General features: G+C 38.0%; 1 protein-coding gene and 1 pseudogene across 1 annotated transcript; one reads left to right on the top strand and one right to left on the bottom strand.

Moving 5' to 3' along the window:
- Positions 1-3,718: 3,718 nt before the first annotated feature.
- On the top strand, positions 3,719-7,276 carry LOC135226788 (digestive cysteine proteinase 2-like; annotated as a pseudogene).
- Positions 7,277-10,850: 3,574 nt separating this feature from the next.
- LOC135227017 (digestive cysteine proteinase 2-like) lies at positions 10,851-14,274 on the bottom strand. Its single transcript, XM_064266781.1, has 6 exons — positions 13,986-14,274; positions 13,596-13,747; positions 13,278-13,458; positions 11,813-12,002; positions 11,370-11,528; positions 10,851-11,122 (listed from the first exon to the last, which is right to left on the bottom strand). The coding sequence occupies exons 1-6, from the start codon at positions 14,052-14,054 to the stop codon at positions 10,917-10,919; spliced, it is 957 nt and encodes a 318-aa protein (XP_064122851.1). The 5' UTR covers positions 14,055-14,274; the 3' UTR covers positions 10,851-10,916.
- Between the last annotated feature and the right edge of the window lie 4,354 nt (positions 14,275-18,628).

Raw genomic sequence — 18,628 nt, 5'->3', positions numbered from 1 at the left:
ACAGAAGTACAAAGTCTGTTCGTGGGAAAAATGTCTGAATTGGCCCCATCCATTGCCCCTCAGTCGTTGGTGTTGTTCGCACAGCTTCGGTTTAGGCTTGAATGATCTGTTACCTTATCACTGGGAATTTGTGAGTGCACTTCTGTGTGTGGAATCATAAGCATAATTATCAATTTTATCTCTGTGGCCTACCATGTAAATTAGTAACCTCTCTGAAGCCGACCCTTGTTAAGGGAAATTGAACAAAGTTGGAAAACCACACATCACTAGGCTGTCTTTTTTATTATGCCAACGTTTCGTAATTATGTACAGAAGTACATCTTCTGGGCTGCACATAAGAAAAGATAAAAACAATTAAAAGTACCGAGCTAAGAATTTATTTAAAATATAACAGAGTAAGAATGAAATAATTACAAAATAATAACACAACCAACCTAGAGGTGAGGAACTACTAAATGGAAGTAAACCACCACAGTACGAACTTAAGCTAGATACAGTTGACTTGCAGATGTATGAGTGTTTAACGATGGACAAGTTGTTTCATAAACAATGATTCTAGGAATGTTAAATCTTGAGGATTGGCAGTATGACCAATGACACTAAATCTTTGTTCTCAATGTAGTTTTTACATTGTTTTGAATGGTTCCTGATACTGGAGTACTTTGGATTTGAGATTCTTACTTTGTTATGTTTTAAATGAATTCTTAGACTGTACTTTTAATTGTTTTTATCTTTTCTTATGTGCAGCCCAGAAGATGTAATTCTGTCCATAATTACGAAACGTCGGCAAAATAAAAAACAGCCTTGGTGTGTGGTTTTCGTGTCTTCCTCTGAATATGTTACCTGGAGTACTCATTATTTGGGATTGCTTCCGAGATAAATGGAGCCACGTTTATCTTGTAACTGCCGAATCAAAGTTGGAAGTAATGTGTAACAAACATCCATGACGATATCCGTTTATATTCCTATAACGGAGGCTCGTGAGCAGGGCACCATGACCTTGTACTGTACATACTACACTACACACCTGACCTCTATTATCATTTTCCTGACTCTTAAGGCTCTTGAACCAGCGCCTCTTCCACTCCATCTATCTAGAACTTTCTAGGACTTTTTCTCTCCCTGCCTTCGCATTCCAAAAAATGCACTATTTGTTTTCTTTACCAACTTATCCATCTCTAGTATCTCTGTATATCAAATTATCTTAAAGTGTCTTGGCACATCGTTTCACCTAAACTGACCTTTTTTACCCACATCTATCCTCAACCTTTTCATTCATTCATTCCTTATTCCTTCTTGTTTATACTACATAAACCATTCCCCCAACAGCTCCAGTCTTTTTTCTTTCAATCGTACTCAACACCCACACTCCACTTCCAAACAGTGATGTGGTTCAACAATTCCCTCATACTAGCTGACCGACCCGGCTCTGCTTGGGATAACTCTGAATAACAACTGATAAACTTGCTCTCTCTCTCTCTCTCTCTCTCTCTCACTTTTTCCATCTTTCCTCTACCTAACACCCCTTCTATTCTCTCTATCTCTTCCTCTCGCTCTTGCTCTTTTCTCTGCCTCTTTCCCTCTTTTTTCTCACTAATACCAACTCTCTCTCTCTCTCTCTCTCTCTCTCTCTCTCTCTCTCTCACTTTTTCCATCTCTCTTCTACCTAACACCCCTCTACTCTCTCTCTCTCTCTCTCCTCTCTCTTACTCTCTTTTTCTCTCTCCAACCATCACAGTCTCTTTCTCCCTTTTTTTCTCACTAATACCAACTCTCTCTCTCTCTCTCTCTTCTCCCAAACACCCGCTCTTCTCTGTCTCTCTCTCTCTAACCCTCCCTGTCTTTTTTCCTCTTTCTTCACCCTAACACCCCATCTACTCTCTCTCACTTCCTCTCCCTCTCATTCTCTCTCCGCTAACCCCCTTTTCAAACTCCACTCTCTTTGATGTCATTGATGTTTACCATATAGTATTCTTTTCCAAATGATAAGTCATATGTATACAGAAATTACTTATGATAAATCGTAAAGTAACTAAGTCTACGGGCATAACCAGCCCCGTTTCACGAGCAGAACCAGCTCCGTCGGATGGATTTAAAACATTGGCTTTAATACTTATTTTTTAAAAACTTCTTGAATATTTCTGACATTTACTTTCAACTTTCTCCTCTTACGAACATTCCCACACACATTTGCTAGTTTTTGCAGCATCTTTTCACAGTCCACAATTAACACTGCATCATTTGTAAAGAATAACGGCGTCACACCCTATACATGTTACTGTTTCCTCCAGCTTGCACTTACATTCTTACCTTGTCTTTGACGCTACTCTTCACAGTTGTTAGAAAGAGCCAGGGAAACAAGGTGCTTCTCAGGTCCAGATCCTCTCTGACATGAAGCCAGTGTTCCTTCTTTCAAGAATCGGAGATTTAATGCCAGAACTACTCAACTTTTTTTTTGTATTTATGGATAACTTTTTGATGTGGTAAGTCTAAGCAGGATCCTGGTAAACCTTTAGTCTTCATTTATTATACTATATAGATGGATTGCTCTCACAGATCAATATTCGAATCATCAGGAATGGGGCAATGTTCATGAATGAATTTGCATTTTATCTTTCTATAAAATAGTTCTCTCATGATGAGGAATTATTAGACATTAATATACTTAGGCAGACACTCAAGACATTTGAATTTGCAAGAATGACTCCAAGTTACTATAGTGTTAACAGAAAAACATCTTCAGTGCCCTGATAAGTGTCCATAACGCACTGCACACAATTTGCTTATGGTTCCAATATTTTTCTTAGTTTACTATGTAACCAAACAAAAATTCATCAGTTAATGTTTGATGAGTGCATGCTATATTTTCCAATAAATAACCCAAAATAGTTGATTCTTGACAAGGGTAACTTAATTCAGAAACGTCATTGGAAACTAACTGTCTTTTTATATGCGCTCGTGTATCAAAGAACGGGAGACGTTAATCCTTGCTTACTACCTACTATTGTAAGATCAAGAACAACATATTTACAGAAAAGAATGTTACTGAAGGCTAAAGCGTAAAGAGAACTATTGTTAAAACAAGCAAACAACGCCACAACAAAAACGCACAAAAGTGCAGGTTCATTGCTTACCCAGGCCGTGATGAATTTTCACCGGGAGGCGACCTGCCAGGAACTGAGGATTGGGGCTTTGGTCCGGGCCGCATAAATCAACTTTATTCCTCCTACACCCATTTGATGGAGAGGGTCTTGGACAGTGCTCATCACAGAACTTTACACCTTCAAAAGACTAAGTACTATACCTCCAAGACCACACTGTGAGATAATTCCTAAATTAAGCAGTGCACAACACTGGAAATAGTTTACGTAAAAAATAGGTTATAAACCGTACGTACAGACAATCAGTTTAGATACATATAACCTTATATATTATTAAATATTTAGAGTTCAGTATTTTTCAGAGATATTTAAATGTTGCTAAGCAGAAATAATGAAATTTTAAAAATTCCTGACTGAAGAGTCAGGATATATCATTTCCTAACATTTCCTTTCTTTGAGTATTTTTTGAACTAGAATCTTTCCTGGAAACAAAAAATTGTGAAACTTGTGGATACGAAAAAAAAAACTTTGTGTAACGTTTGTATGAAATTTCCGAAATCCATCACCTGTGAATATATTTTGTAGTTATTTTGGGAAGAGGGGTGTTACATAAAGATAAAGATGACGTGTAACTTGAATTTCACCAACGGAGGTATGTGAGCTGTTGTGTATGGGACCGAAGGGGAGAGTTTCTCACGGCTATATCGTATAAAAAGGAACCGAAATCTCCTGTGTCGTACCACTACGGCAAGGTGAGTCACCAGCAGCAGTTTCTGCTGTAGCTGATCCTAAAACTCTGTGAACATTTGGAGGTCATGGAAAACCTTTTCTAGTGAATAATATTTCTTAAATCTCAGTCATATTTTAATAATCATTACTGAACATTAAGTTCTTACTCCGATGTGTCTTTCTATTCAGTTGCCTAAATTAGTTTCGAAAATGTCTGCTTAATGCGTCTATTAATACTGAAAAACTAGTCAGCGACATCACTGATTGTCGTTTTGTTTAAAAACTTGGCAACTTTATCACTGACTTCATTAAACGGACAAACCCGAATTCGAATTTATTCATTTTCCTTTTTTGCTCCAGATGAAGTTCGTCCTTTTCCTCTGTGGCTTTGCCCTGGCTGCCGCCAGCCAGCAATGGGAAGACTTCAAGGTGAGCAAGATTCTCGAACACAATGATACATATAGACTCTTACTTATGTCTCAAAAGCAGACACAGTTACACACGCAGATGCATACATATACATGTATATACACAGTTATTTTGTTTCTGTGTGATGACCATTTATCGTAATGACAACAAAACCATTATCAATTGCCTGAGCAAAATATTTCTGCCAACAGTTGACCCATGCAAAGGTCTACACCAACGCCAAGGAGGACCTCTACAGGAAGGCCGTTTTCGAGAGCAACCTTCAATTCGTCGAGGAACACAATGAACGCTTCCGAAAGGGCGAAGTCACCTTCGACGTCGCTATGAACAAATTCGGCGACATGGTAAGACGACTATCATGGATAAAATTGGGGTACTTTTCAGTGCCCTTGAATATGACTATATGTCGATGATGATAACAACGTTGCCATGTAGGATATAATTAAACTCAACAAATGTTTTCCTTTGATATCAGACCACAGAGGAATTCGTAGCCCAGATGACTGGACTGGATCAAGTGGATTACACAGAGGGAATGGAACTCGCCAATCTCCCAGAGAAGGAAAGAGCTGACTCCATCGACTGGAGAGATCTTGGTGCTGTCAGCGAAGTCAAGGACCAGGGAGCCTGTGGGTCCTGCTGGTCCTTCTCTACTGTGAGTATTATAGTTTAGTGGTCTCTTATCTTTTGTGCTGTACAAGGTGCGCTAATCAGGAGTATTAAAATCAACAGCTGATGAAATGCGAGCCAAATACCAGCTCTAAACATGAATGTTTATAACTGACAAGTAATACATATAACTGAAGATTCCACCATTTCAGAATACATTTACATAACAATATAAAGTATTTCATACAGCTGCATCAAGTGTTGTTGAGATGATACCCACTGTCCCCTTATTATGCATGGCATATTGTTTGAAAGCATTCGTTCAAATAAACCTGCAAAAACTTACAGAGACTGCTGACTTAATCCAGAATACGATTTGAGGTGAAACTGGTGAAACACCCAGAACGTGAAAAGTTCTCTAAATTTCAGTCCTGCGACAAACCTGTGGAGTACTTTCTGGAGTAATACTGCTTATTCCCAGAAACAGATGATCACTTCAGATGGGGCATTCACTTCACACACGTGACTACAGAGCCCATACCTTACACGCAACTTATCCTCTGCTCATTCAGTTCTAATATGATAGTCTTAGTAAAACTGCATTAGAGGAGAGTATTAGTGAATTCATTCATTCTTAACATTTCTCAGAGACTAAGAGCAATTTCAGATCTCTACGAGAAATGACCTCAGAAACAAGAATTCATAAAGGGAATTTTGGCAAAGGACTGCCATTAGGGAACGGGTCCAAGCATTAAGAGTCTGAAGCTACGTTTACAATGAACTTGCTAGTCAGTAACCTATGCTAAACACAATACAAGTAAACTTTCAAGGCAACTATGTCGGGAATGGCCGTTGGGAAGACTTCATTAAGACTGCCTGTTCCCTTCGCTACATAATATCATTCGATAAAAGGAAATTAGAAATGGTTTTCTTGCATGAAAGTTTAGAGCTACCTACAAGAAGCCAAAGCTACAGGAAGAGATGCCTAACTGGAATTCTAACCTTGTCTGTAAATTAACTGATGTATTAAAAGGAAAGGGTTTGAGAATTCCACACCAACACAGGAATGAGGAAAGTATAGAAGAATGGCAATGTGTAGGCTGAACGCCCTCAAAACTAAGTGGAGGAGTATGGCAACACAGAATTTCATTTCATGATTTCACCTTTCATGAAATTACATAACAGACTAAGGTATCACATTATGAGTGAGCTCCATATGATTTATGGGAACTGCATTATTACTGAAAGACTTTATCATCCCCAGACAGGAACAGTGGAAGGAGCCAATTTCATCAAAACTGGAAAGCTGGTCAGTTTGTCCGAACAGCAGCTCGTCGATTGCTCCACAGAGAACAACGGATGCAACGGAGGCGTCGTCCAGTGGGCCATTGATTACATCAAGTCTGCCGGTGGTGTCACTAGTGAAGACAATTACCCATACGAGGCCGTTGTAAGTGTTCAGAGATTAACTTACATGTTATCACTCGCGTAGTTGCATTATATGTAAAAGTATTGTGCATGCAGTATAGTCGTTTTTCTATTTGTGTCTTTTCTGGTAATCTTTATAATAATATAAACGTTACAATGGTTTTATATGAATTTCATGTGGGCATTTCCTGTGTGAATGTGAGTGTTGGTTGGTGTTAATAATACTTATTGACAACAAATATAAAACATTGTTTTGTTTTAGTATGAAACACCAAATAAATCCAATATCTAACTTCTATTAGGAAAAGAGTTGCCGCTTCGATCCCTCAAGTGTTGCGGCTACAGTCACAGGATACAGAAGTATTCCTTACGGTGATTAGAGAACTCAGGCCTCTGCCCTCCATGACCAGGGTCCCGTGAGTGTCTGTGTTGATGCTGGACATTTATCCTTCCAGCTTTACAGATCAGGTGGGTTTCTTTCGTTTTTTCTCACTGTACATTAAAACTACAAGGCAGGCAATGCTAATTTGGTTCAAGTGGTATGTGCCACCAAATGCCATTAGTAAAATTGTTATAGCATAACATTAATAATATTATTCCCCCTCTTGAAAAGCTTAGACTTTTTTGCTGTACGATTCTTGAAATCTCAAGTAACTAGTCTTTCATGTAAATGATATTTATTTTGGGCCAATGATTTCTTTGTTTTAGGTGTCTACTATGAACCCAACTGCAAACCACGCTCTATCAACCATGGTGTTTTGGCTGTTGGTTATGGAACGGAGTCTGGCAGCGATTACTGGATCATCAAGAACTCCTGGGGCAGTGGATGGGGCATGGGTGGGTACATGAAGCTCACAAGAAACCAGAACAACCACTGTGGTGTGGCCACTCAGTCTTGCTACGCCCTTGCCTAACGTGTTTGCTTTCTGCCTTACTCTTCTGGATATTATGCGAAGTACTGACTTCTTACTGAAAATAAAGATTCATTAAGCACTTATTCACTCGTTCTGTCACTAACCTTTTAAAGCTACTGAATGGATACGGGCATTATATATTAATACATATATTTACACCTGGGCTATAATCCGATATTCGAAAATCAAAATTAATTTTCCTCAGCTCTGTTAGGATTATGGATGTTTTTAATGCCCTTTAAAAAGAATGGAAGTGATTCATAAAGCATTCTCTGTCTCTCTTAATCTTACTTTAATGCTTTAGAAAAATCTTACGACATAAACTGACTCACGTGTTCGTTCTTCTTGATCATTCATTGTGACGAAGGTGTTGCATATGTAGTACCTACCAATGTATTCAAAGGATTTTGGTTACTTTCTCGTCTACTTCCAAGTTATGAGCAAAACTGCTAACTATATTTGATATATCATAATTTCATCTCTTTGACATTACAGTTACCGTTGGTCAGTAAGATTAAACCTGTCACTAGTCAATCTAAGGGGCGTTGTATAAAAACAAATGATAAAGTTTTGATTTCTTTAAACTGCAGTTATCATGACATCAGTCACCTTATTATCTCTGAGTTTCTTGGTTAAGCCAAAGGAGCTATGGATGAGATTGAGGACTATCAAATGCTTTTGCCAGAACCTAAATGTCTTCTGAATTAGGAGTGTTCTTTTCATACTCCATGAAATACAAAGCAATGTACCTGAAAGGCAATTGACTTGTTAGTGTTGTTGCTGCAGGTGATGTTCATTGTGGTGTGGTATTTCAGATGAACATGGAGGGTTTTCTGTCATTTTTCCTATATTCTTGTCTTAGTACTTTGGTGAATAATTTCTCTTTTCTTTTCCCAAATACATATATTTTTGCAATTGATTAACTCAACAAATTAGGGTAGAGACTGGAATATCTTATTGCTATAGTTGAAGAAAAATGAGCTTAAAGGATAAATTAAAGTTATAGGATCCGTCTGTACTGAATAGTGAGAGTTCGAAGTGTTCATATGTATGTTAGTTTAGCAGAGGTAGTAAGAGGACTCCCCAAATGTTGCTTTCTTACTCTGCTAACGACAGAACACCTGGGAGACACTTGTGGACCCCAAGGAGGAAAAATTACCACTATAAATACAAGCCATGCTTATCTTCCTTAGGGCAAAAACAATCACTCTTTCCTTTCAAGCAAGATGCTGGAGATAAAAATAATACCATTTTAGCAGCCCTGCACGGTGTGGAAGTTAGAAAATGGCCTGGACCATGGTATTTGCGGCACCATACATTGTACATTATACCACAACAATAAATCAAAGAAGAAATGAATAAGGTGTAATTAAGAATGTGGGTAAAAGTAATGCAGAAGAGAAGAAACATACAGTAGCTGCTGGTTTGTCTAGGAAGAGAAAGCTGTTATTATGGTACACTTTGGGGAAAAACTAAAAGGCAAGGTGTACAGGACTGAAAAAGACAAGTCTGATGGAAGATCTTAGTCAGAAGAATGCCAAACAGGTTTTGAGGTGATTAACGTCTGGTGACTTAAGATGGCACGATACCTTTCCAGAACAGCACGTTTTTTTTCTATCACAGACCAAAATGACGTATTATCCCTTTGATGAACGACATCAGACCCCTTTCGTTTCAGGCAGGTCTAGTTAAAGTTTTGGAGCACCAGTTCCTGCTGTCAGAGAAGTTGAAGCCCCTTTGACAAACGGAATGTTTTTCAGCTTCGTTGGCTAGCTAATGTTGACTTTGAAAATTCATTGGTCATATTAGTGTTACTGCTGACCTCGGGAACTTCCCTTTTTATCTTTTCCCTTCATTTTTGGTCTTTATCTCTGCTCCTTATTTCAGGTGAGATGGCTTTACCTTCATGGTCATCTTTGGCAATGACTCAGGTAGTCTTCTTTTCAATCTCTCAGCCAGACAAGCAACCATTCATTTTTTAGAACGACATTAAAACATATAACCATTAATATCCATGATTCGACACCATGGTAGGAGCCACATGGAACTTTTTGATATCTCACCAACTTCTTTTAGAGACGGGAGTGTCATCCTTATCCTGTAAAGAAGGCTCCTCAAAAATTAGAGCAAACAACGTCATGAATGGATTCCAGAACTGTCTCAGGGCACACTTTACTGGTCATTTTATAAATGCAGGGAGGGAATAATGACCTCCATATTTCTCGCTTTTCTGAGGCTCAGCATTTGGTTGGATCTATCATTTTCTTCAGAGGACAAATCAGGCTCCTCCAGCAGGGCCAAACGAGTTTTATACATAGCTCTTTCCATGTCAGTGCTGTTAGGACATGTAATACCAGTAGGAGTAGTTGGAAATTCTGCTGAGTGCTGAAGATGTCCCAGTGCTTCTATGAAGATGAGCTAGAGTTGTAGGACCTCTCATCGGTCACATTTCCTTGTCAATGTATTAGGGGTCCTCACAGATACAAAATTTAGACGTCACTCCTGTCCTCCATTCATAAAAAAAATCCTTTTAGAGAGAAGGTAGAGTCATCTAACTTTACAGGTACAGTCTACCCTTTTAATGCATCGTTCCTAAAACCTCAAACCAGATATTTGCTTACTTATCTGGGGAGGACGGTCAGAGTTAATGACTTGCATTGCTTAGTTAATGTCCCTACAGTGGCTTCCCTTTTGTACACAGAGAGATCCTAGTACCTTTAGGATATTGAGAAAACACCCAATGGACATGACACTCAGTGTAACACAGGTTCAGTTCTTTTGGACAGTTTGAACACCTTAGCACAAAGACTAATTCTTAATGTACGGAATCAGGCAATGATACACTTGTTTGATTATGCTCTCTTTTATTTTATGTTTATCAGCATCCGAGTTAGGAACTATCAGTATTTGCTGCATCTATATCTAATGAGTGCATTGCTTAACAATTTTTTATTCATCAGTCAAGATCTTAAACTGCAAAAGGCATAGATTTTGGATCCTTACAGAAATGACCCTTTGTCCTTGAGAGCTTTGTGTTTCGTTGCTAATCTTGGGCTCATGAGCTCGCAATCAGCTATATGGACAGTTTTTTAGCAGCTAAAGCCTCCCTCATACAATGCAATTATATAGATAAGAGGGTTTGTACGACAACCACATTATTTCTTTCTAAAATCAAAATTAGTTGTTTATAACTAATCAAAGAGCCAACTACAGTCAACCACCAAGCAAATAGTCTTCAAATTGCTAGTTATGAATGTAGTGATTAGGAATCATCAATTAATTCCAGACAGCAGTTTTGCTCATATTTACAAAAAGGTAAATGCAAAAATTCTTTCCTGCCTGGTTTATAGATTATTAGGTAATCAGGTAGAACATAATATGATCTCATGTCTAAGGTTTGCCAAAGAAGGAGAGACAGGCAGGAAAATGTTCCACAAATGGTCTTGATACTTTTTTAAAAGGAAGCTACAATCATCCATGAGTACTACAACTTAGTATGTTATTGAAATATTCAAACTTTCGAAAATTTTTTCCAGAAATCTCTGTTGCAGTCCTTGCTTTAATATACGAATTAATATAAAACACATGTCCGCACAATAGTCATAGAAGGTCAGAGAAAGAATAAATAGATGCTTAACAGTTATTTATTTCTGATAAGAAGTCAGTCCGCATAATATCCAGAAGAGTAAGGCAGAAAGCAAACACGTTAGGCAAGGGCGTAGCAAGACTGAGTGGCCACACCACAGTGGTTGTTCTGGTTTCTTGTGAGCTTCATGTACCCACCCATGCCCCATCCACTGCCCCAGGAGTTCTTGATGATCCAGTAATCGCTGCCAGACTCCGTTCCATAACCAACAGCCAAAACAGCATGGTTGATAGAGCGTGGTTTGCAGTTGGGTTCATAGTAGACACCTAAAACAAAGAAATCATTGGCCCAAAATAAAAAATAAATATAATTTTACATGAAAGATCAATTAATTGAAATTTCAAGAATTGTACAGCAAAAAAGGCTAAGCTTTTCAAGAGAGGAATAATGTTATTAATGTTATGTTATAACAATTTTACAAATGGCATTTGGTGGCACATACCACTTGAACCAAATTATCATTGCCTGCCTTGTAGTTTTATTGTACAGTGAAAAAAAACGAAAGAAACCCACCTGATCTGTAAAAGCGGAAGGATAAATGTCCAGCATCAACACAGACACTCACGGGACCCTGGTCATGGAGAGCAGAGGCCTGAGTTCTCTCATCACCGTAAGGAATACTTCTGTATCCTGTGACTGTAGCCACAACACTTGAGGGATCGAAGCGGCACCCTCTTTTCCTAATAGAAGTTAGATATTGGATTTATTTGGTGTTTCATACTAAAACAAAACAATCTTTTATATTTGTCGTCAATAATTATTATGAACACCAACCAACCCTCACATTGACACAGGAAATACCCACATGAATTTCATATAAAACCATTGTAACGTTTATATTATTATAAAGATTACCAGAAAACACACAAATAGAAAAACGACTATACTGCATGCACAATACTTTTACATATAATGCAACTACACGAGTGATAACATGTAAGTAAATCTCTGAGCACTTACAACGGCCTCATAGGGGTAATTGTCTTCACTAGTGACACCACCGGCAGACTTGATGTAATCAATGGCCCACTGGACGACGCCTCCGTTGCATCCGTTGTTCTCTGTGGAGCAATCGACGAGCTGCTGTTCGGACAAACTGACCAGCTTTCCAGTTTTGATGAAATTGGCTCCTTCCACTGTTCCTGTCTGGGGATGATAAAGTCTTTCAGTAATAATGCAGTTCCCATAAATCATATGGAGCTCACTGATAATGTGATACCTTAGTCTGTTATGTAATTTCATGAAAGGTGAAATCATGAAATGAAATTCTGTGTTGCCATACTCCTCCACTTAGTTTTGAGGGCGTTCAGCCTCTTCCACTCCCACTACCCACCCCCACCCCCCCCCCTCCCCATCTACACATCGCCATTCTTCTAGGCCTTCCTAATTCCTGTGTTGGTGTGGAATTCTCAAACCCTTTCCTTTTAATACATCAGTTTTTTTTACAGACAAGGTTAGAATTCCAGTTGGGCATCTCTTCCTGTAGCTTTGGCATCTTGTAGGTAGCTCTAAACTTTCATGCAAGGAAACCATTTCTAATTTCCTTGTATCGAATGATATTATGTTGCAAAGAGAACAGGCAGTCTTTATGAAGTCTTCCCAACGGCCATTCCCGACATAGTTGCCTTGAAAGTTTACTTGTATTGTGTTTAGCCTAGGTTACTGACTAGCAAGTTCATTGTAAACGTAGTTTCAGACTCTTAATGCTTGGACCCGTTCCCTAACGGCAGTCTCTTGCCAAAATTCCTTTTATGAATTCTTGTTTCTGAGGTCATTTCTCGTAGAGATCTGAAATTGCTCTTAGTCTCTGAGAAATTTTAAGAATGAATGAATTCACTAATACTATCCTCTAATGCAGTTTTACTAACACTATCATATTAGAACTGAATGAGCAGAGGATAAGTTGCGTGTAAGGTCTTGGCTCTGTAGTCACGTGTGTAAAGTGAATGCCCCATCTGAAGTGATCATCTGTTTCTGGGGATAGCACTGGAATAAGCAGTATTACTCCAGAAATTACTCCACAGGTTTGTCACAGGACTGAAATTTAGAGAACTTTTCACGTTCTGGGTGTTTCACCAGTTTCACCACAAATCGTATTCTGGATTAAGTCAGCAATCTCTGTGATTTTTTTTGCAGGTTTATTTGAACGAATGCTATGAAACAATATGCCATGCATAATAAGGGGACAGTGGGTATCATCTCAACAACACTTGATGCAACTGTATGAAATATTTATGTTGTTATGTAAATGTATTCTGAAATGGTGGAATCTTGTTATATGTGTTACTTGTCAGCTATAAACATTCATGTTAAGAGCTGGTATTTGGCTCGCATTTTTCATCAGCTGTTGATTTGAATAATCCTGATTAGCGCACCTTGTACAGCACAAAAGACAAGAGACCACTAAAACAAAATACTCACAGTGGAGAAGGACCAGCAGGACCCACAGGCTCCCTGGTCCTTGACTTCGCTGACAGCACCCAGATCTCTCCAGTCGATGGAATCAGCTCTTTCCTTCTCTGGAGATTGGCGAGTTCCATTCCCTCTGTGTAATCCACTTGGATCCAGTCCAGTCATCTGGGCTACGAATTCCTCTGTGGTCCTGATATCAAAGGAAAGGAAGCGTTTGGCTAGAGTTATAATTATATCCTACATGGCAACGTTGCTATCATCATCGATGTAGTCATATTCAATGGCACTGAAAAGTACCCCAATTTTATCCATGATAGTCGTCTTACCATGTCGCCGAACTTGTTCATAGCGACGTCGAAGGTGACTTCGCCCTTTCGGAAGCGTTCATTGTGTTCCTCGACGAATTGAAGGTTGCTCTCGAAAACGGCCTTCCTGTAGAGGTCCTCCTTGGCGTTGGTGTAGACCTTTGCATGGGTCAACTGTTGGGAGAAATATTTTGCTTGGGTAATTGATAATGGTTTTGTTGTCATTACGATAAAAGGCTTCTCATGTAGACAAGATACCTTTTGAAATATTCATCATCACACAGAAACAAAATAATTGTGTATATACATGTATATGTATACACCTGCATGTGTAACTGTGTGTGTTTTTATTAGAGTTTTGAGACATAAGTAAGAGTCTGTATGTATCATTGTGTTCGAGAATCTTGCTCACCTTGAAGTCTTCCCATTGCTGGCTGGCGGCAGCCAGGGCAAAGCCACAGAGGAAAAGGACGAACTTCATCTGGAGCAACAAAGGAAAATGAATATATTCGAATTCGGGTTTGTCCGTTTAATGAAGTCAGTGATAAATAAAGTTGCCAAGATTTTAAACAAGGCTGGAATCAGTGATGTTGCTTACTAGTTTTTCAGTATTAATAGACGCATTAAGCAGACATTTTCGAAACTAATTTAGGCAACTGAATAGAAAGACACATCGGAGTAAGAACTTAATGTTCAGTAATGATTATTAAAATATGGCCAAGATTTAAGAAATGTTATTCACTAGAGAAGGTTTTCCATGACGTCCAAATGTTCACAGAGTTTCAGGATCAGCTACAGCAGAAACTTCTGCTGGTGACTCACCTTGCCGTAGTGGTACGACACAGGAGATTTCGGTTCCTTTTTATACGGTATGGCCGTGAGAAAATCTCTCCACTGGGCCTATAGACGGCAGTTCACCTGCCTCTACGTGATAAAATACAAGCTACAAGCCATCGTTATCTTTATGTAACATCCCTCCAACGTCAAGAAACAAGAGAGACTTGATTTATTTTATCTTTTATTTAAAATATCTAGTGTACTCAATATGTTTTTTGTTAAGGAGCAATATTCATTTTATTTTTCATATACAGCACTTAATAAATTAAATAGTACTTTTTTGTATAATTGTAAAAACATTCACTGTACAATAATTTCATCACATTTTTCAGCAGTAGTCTTCAACCTAGTAACATACAATAATTAACACTCTTCTTGAACAGAATTCGAGCTAACAGACCGTAAGTGTTAAGGGGAACAGCATCATACAAAATTGAGGCAACCTTTTCTTACAAACATATTCCATATATTTCCTTGAGAAAACCTTGAAAAAGATCTTTTTATATGTATTCCGCAAAACCCATCTATCGTAATTAAGTTTACCCTTATCAAATCAGACAACATCTTTTCCTCTTTACTCACCCACATTGCATACAAGTAACCTTGCAATAAAACTAACGTACTATTATCATCTCGTTTCAATTTACAGTGGAAATTAAGCATCAAAATCTTTATAAAGTTATCCGGGCTCATACCACAAATCTCAACCAACACTTTTTGAAAATATAACAAAATTGGCTTAATTTTGTTACAATAATAAAAAATATGCAATATAAATTCTGTTTCACAACAGTTATCACATAAATCTGAGCTTATTAATGTTTAAAGTCTTCAGTCTGTGGTTTGTTGCCAAAGTCCCATGCATATATTTGTAAATAAATTTCCTCTCCAAAGTACCTATAAAAGGAGCAATAATACGTTTCCAAATCAATACCCAATCTGGTAGCGTGTAATCATTCTAAATGCTTGGGTTTGAAGACAATATGAGATAATAATAAGCTGCATTGCATGTAACATACGGAAAGTTTTTAAGCCTATGCATTTTCCTTATTACCTCAATGGCACTCGAATAGAACGACAGTGTCACGTAAGATACGTCAACTACTATATCTCTTAACGACAACAAATAGCTAAATCTAAGTTTACAATAATACACACTCAAACCAATTCCACTTAAAACATCCTGATACAGTGCAGCTGAAGTTTTATAGTATACATCAAACATTCCCAAAACCCCTTCACTTGTACGTAAACACAACGTAGCCCTTTTTATTGGATTGTACATCCCCTTCCAGATGTACCGAAAGATATATGAATTAATCTTACTAATATATTTCTTTACTGGGGGTAACGTATGGGCCATATACCATACTTTTGATAAAATCAAAGAATTTACAATTCCACTCTTTTGGAAAATTGACAATTTCCGCACACTCAACATACTTAAGGCAGTTTCAACCTTATTCGCGATAACAGACCAATATCCTAGTGCATCAAATCAAAGTTATTACAACAGATAATACCAGAAATAACCATACTATTAACAATCCGTATCCACTCCAAAGGCCAATCCTGCCTGTTAATCCAGTTGCCCAAACCCATCATTGTAGTTTTTTCTTTGTTAAGTCTCGCACCTGTCGCCAATTCAAAGTGCTGAATGAGCTTGGAACAAGCTGTTACCGAATTGGTTGTTGACATAAATACGTAAGAATCGTCAGCAAACCCTTGTACCTTCACGACTGTCTGATTTGGAAGACTAATACCAATTACATCGTTACTTTCTAGAATTGCCCTATAGAAAGTTCCTGAAAAATACAGAAAATCAACATAGACATAAGGCAGCCTTGCCTCACCGACCTCTTGACAGGAAAGGGACTGCTTAGACAGCCATTAATACTTACACGACTTACACATTGTAAATATAATGTTTTCATCAAATCAATAAATTTTGTCGGAATACCAAATTTTGCTAAGATCTCATTTACAAAACCAAATGCACTCTATCAAAAGCTTCTGACCAATCGAGACTCAAGATGGCAGCATCTACTTTATTTTCATTTGAATAAAACATGATGTCTCGTATTGTACTGTTACAATGAACAATCGATCTCCCTTTGACTGCTCAGTATTGCTCAGGGGAAATGATGTCGTCTAATATAGACTCAAACCTGGTTTTTAAAACATTGGCAAAAATCTTATAATCAGTATTTAACAACGTTATAGGTCTCCAATTTTCTGTTAGAGCAAGGTGACCTTTTTTTGCATGTAGTTTGATTACACCTACATACTGACTCTTGGACATTCGCTTTACATCACATACATAATTTGATACAGTTATAAAATCCTATTTTATAATATTCCAAAATTTCTTGTAAAATTCAATATGGAGACCATCGTACCCCGGAGTTTTCCCATTAAACATTTTTTTCATAGCAGTCCACACCTCCTTGGACTGAATCTCAGTAGATAAAGCATGCAGGCTTTGACCATTCAGTACAGGTCGACACTTGTCGAGAAAAAAGGTCATATACTGTCTGTCACCTTCAACCCAACGAAAAGTTCTCAAAATATTCCCTAATTCGCACAGAAACTGCATTCGTCCCCTCAACAATTGTGTCATCTTCCATTTTAAGTTTAGTAAAACAATGATTTATTCTTTTAGTTTTCTCCTTGCCAAGCAGATAGGAAGAAACTCTTTCACCTTTCAACATCTCATCAGTTTTTATCCTAACCTTCACACCCTCCAAAAACTCATTCTGTAGGTCAGAAATTCTCTTTTTCAGTGTTTGGATCATGTCGTACTCATCCCCCGTTCTATAATGGACATCATTTAATTGTTGTAACCTCCAATGTAATAGGTTCAGTAAACCATATTTTTCCTGTGAAATCTTCTTGGATAATTTAACAAAAAAATCTTTACATCGTAACTTTGCCCAATCCCACCATTCCAACTTATCACGAAACTTACATTTATAAGATTGTACCAGTTTCCACAAGTCTTGAAATTGCTCTTCTATATTATCCGAATCCAAAATTTTTACATTTAATTTCCAATAATCTGTTGATGTTTTTAAGTCAATAACCTTTATACTCGAGAGGACCATATTGTGATCTGAAAAACTAATAGGGGTTGTTTGTGCTCTCGTAATGCGACGGAACAAATTAACGGTGTAGATTCTATCTATACGAGACCCTTAATTTTCTTTAACATACGTATATTCCTGGATACCTCTAGAAAACTGATAATCATCCTTTAACGCTACATTATGAACCAGAGTACCAAGAGCTTAGGACACCAAATATCTATTATCATTGCTACAGTCCCTGAGACATGTCAAACAATTGAAATCACCGCCTAATACCAGGGAATCAAGGTTGTGTCTGAGGAGAAAGGTGAGGTCATTCCCAAAAAAAATCCTCTCTCTCTCTCTCTCTCGAGTCCTCCCTGAACCTGAAGGGGCATATACATTTACAATCGGGATAACGCAACCGTTACATCTTACCTTAATACCCAGTATCCGCCCGTTACAATCTCTGTCTGTTGACAAAACCACTATATCCTTCTTTCTAGAAATACAGAACATAGTCCCTCCTTTTAAACAAACCGTCGGGTTCAATACAATATTACAACAATTACTGAAATAGTTTAAGACTCGCACGTCTCTCACGTTATGTTCTTATATCAATAAAATGTCTATCTTAACTGCGCCATGAGTGATGCCATCTTCATCCGTTTATTTACATCGTTTAAGCCATTGACATTTAACGTTGTAATTAGTAAAACCATGGAGGAAAAAAAAAAAATCACAACTTCTTTTTCGGTACATTGTTGTTGCTTTGTATTTTCGTTTCTTTTCTCTGTTCTTGTGATAAGACTTCTCTAGTAAGTTTCATCTTGCCAACCTTTTCCATATTAATAGTCCACTGACTTTCAGTTGATGTTTCCAAGATTCGCTCTTCATATCCATCCTCATTACCAAGTACTATATTCTCGCACAAGCCCATATCAGAATCATTCCCAAAGATCATCACATCTGTGGGCTCATCATTCTTATAAAATGACACCGTACCAGTCATTTCCTTTAAGCTTTCATCATCACTGAGCTGTCCCTTGCGTACGTGCAAATGATCCACTCCCATGTGCGGAACACCAGGTTGCCCCTGCTCACTATAACCTTCCCGAAAATGAATGCTCAAAGGGTCTAGGGCACTTACTTC

Source organism: Macrobrachium nipponense, chromosome 15 (assembly GCF_015104395.2).
Source record: "Macrobrachium nipponense isolate FS-2020 chromosome 15, ASM1510439v2, whole genome shotgun sequence".
In the NCBI taxonomy this organism is placed as follows: Eukaryota; Metazoa; Arthropoda; class Malacostraca; order Decapoda; family Palaemonidae; genus Macrobrachium; species Macrobrachium nipponense.
The sequence above is the reverse complement of the archived record's forward strand: the minus strand, read 5'-3'. Positions and strand labels throughout refer to the sequence as shown.

What these genes read in the sequence shown, in the direction of transcription:
- LOC135227017 (XM_064266781.1), bottom strand. Translation starts at nt 14,054, where the DNA reads ATGAAGTTCGTCCTTTTCCTCTGTGGCTTTGCCCTGGCTGCCGCCAGC. An exon ending in AGCAATGGGAAGACTTCAAG is followed by an intron (nt 13,748 to 13,985) that starts GTGAGCAAGATT and finishes TTCTCCCAACAG; the next exon opens with TTGACCCATGCAAAGGTCTA. An exon ending in ATGAACAAGTTCGGCGACAT is followed by an intron (nt 13,459 to 13,595) that starts GGTAAGACGACT and finishes CTTTGATATCAG; the next exon opens with GACCACAGAGGAATTCGTAG.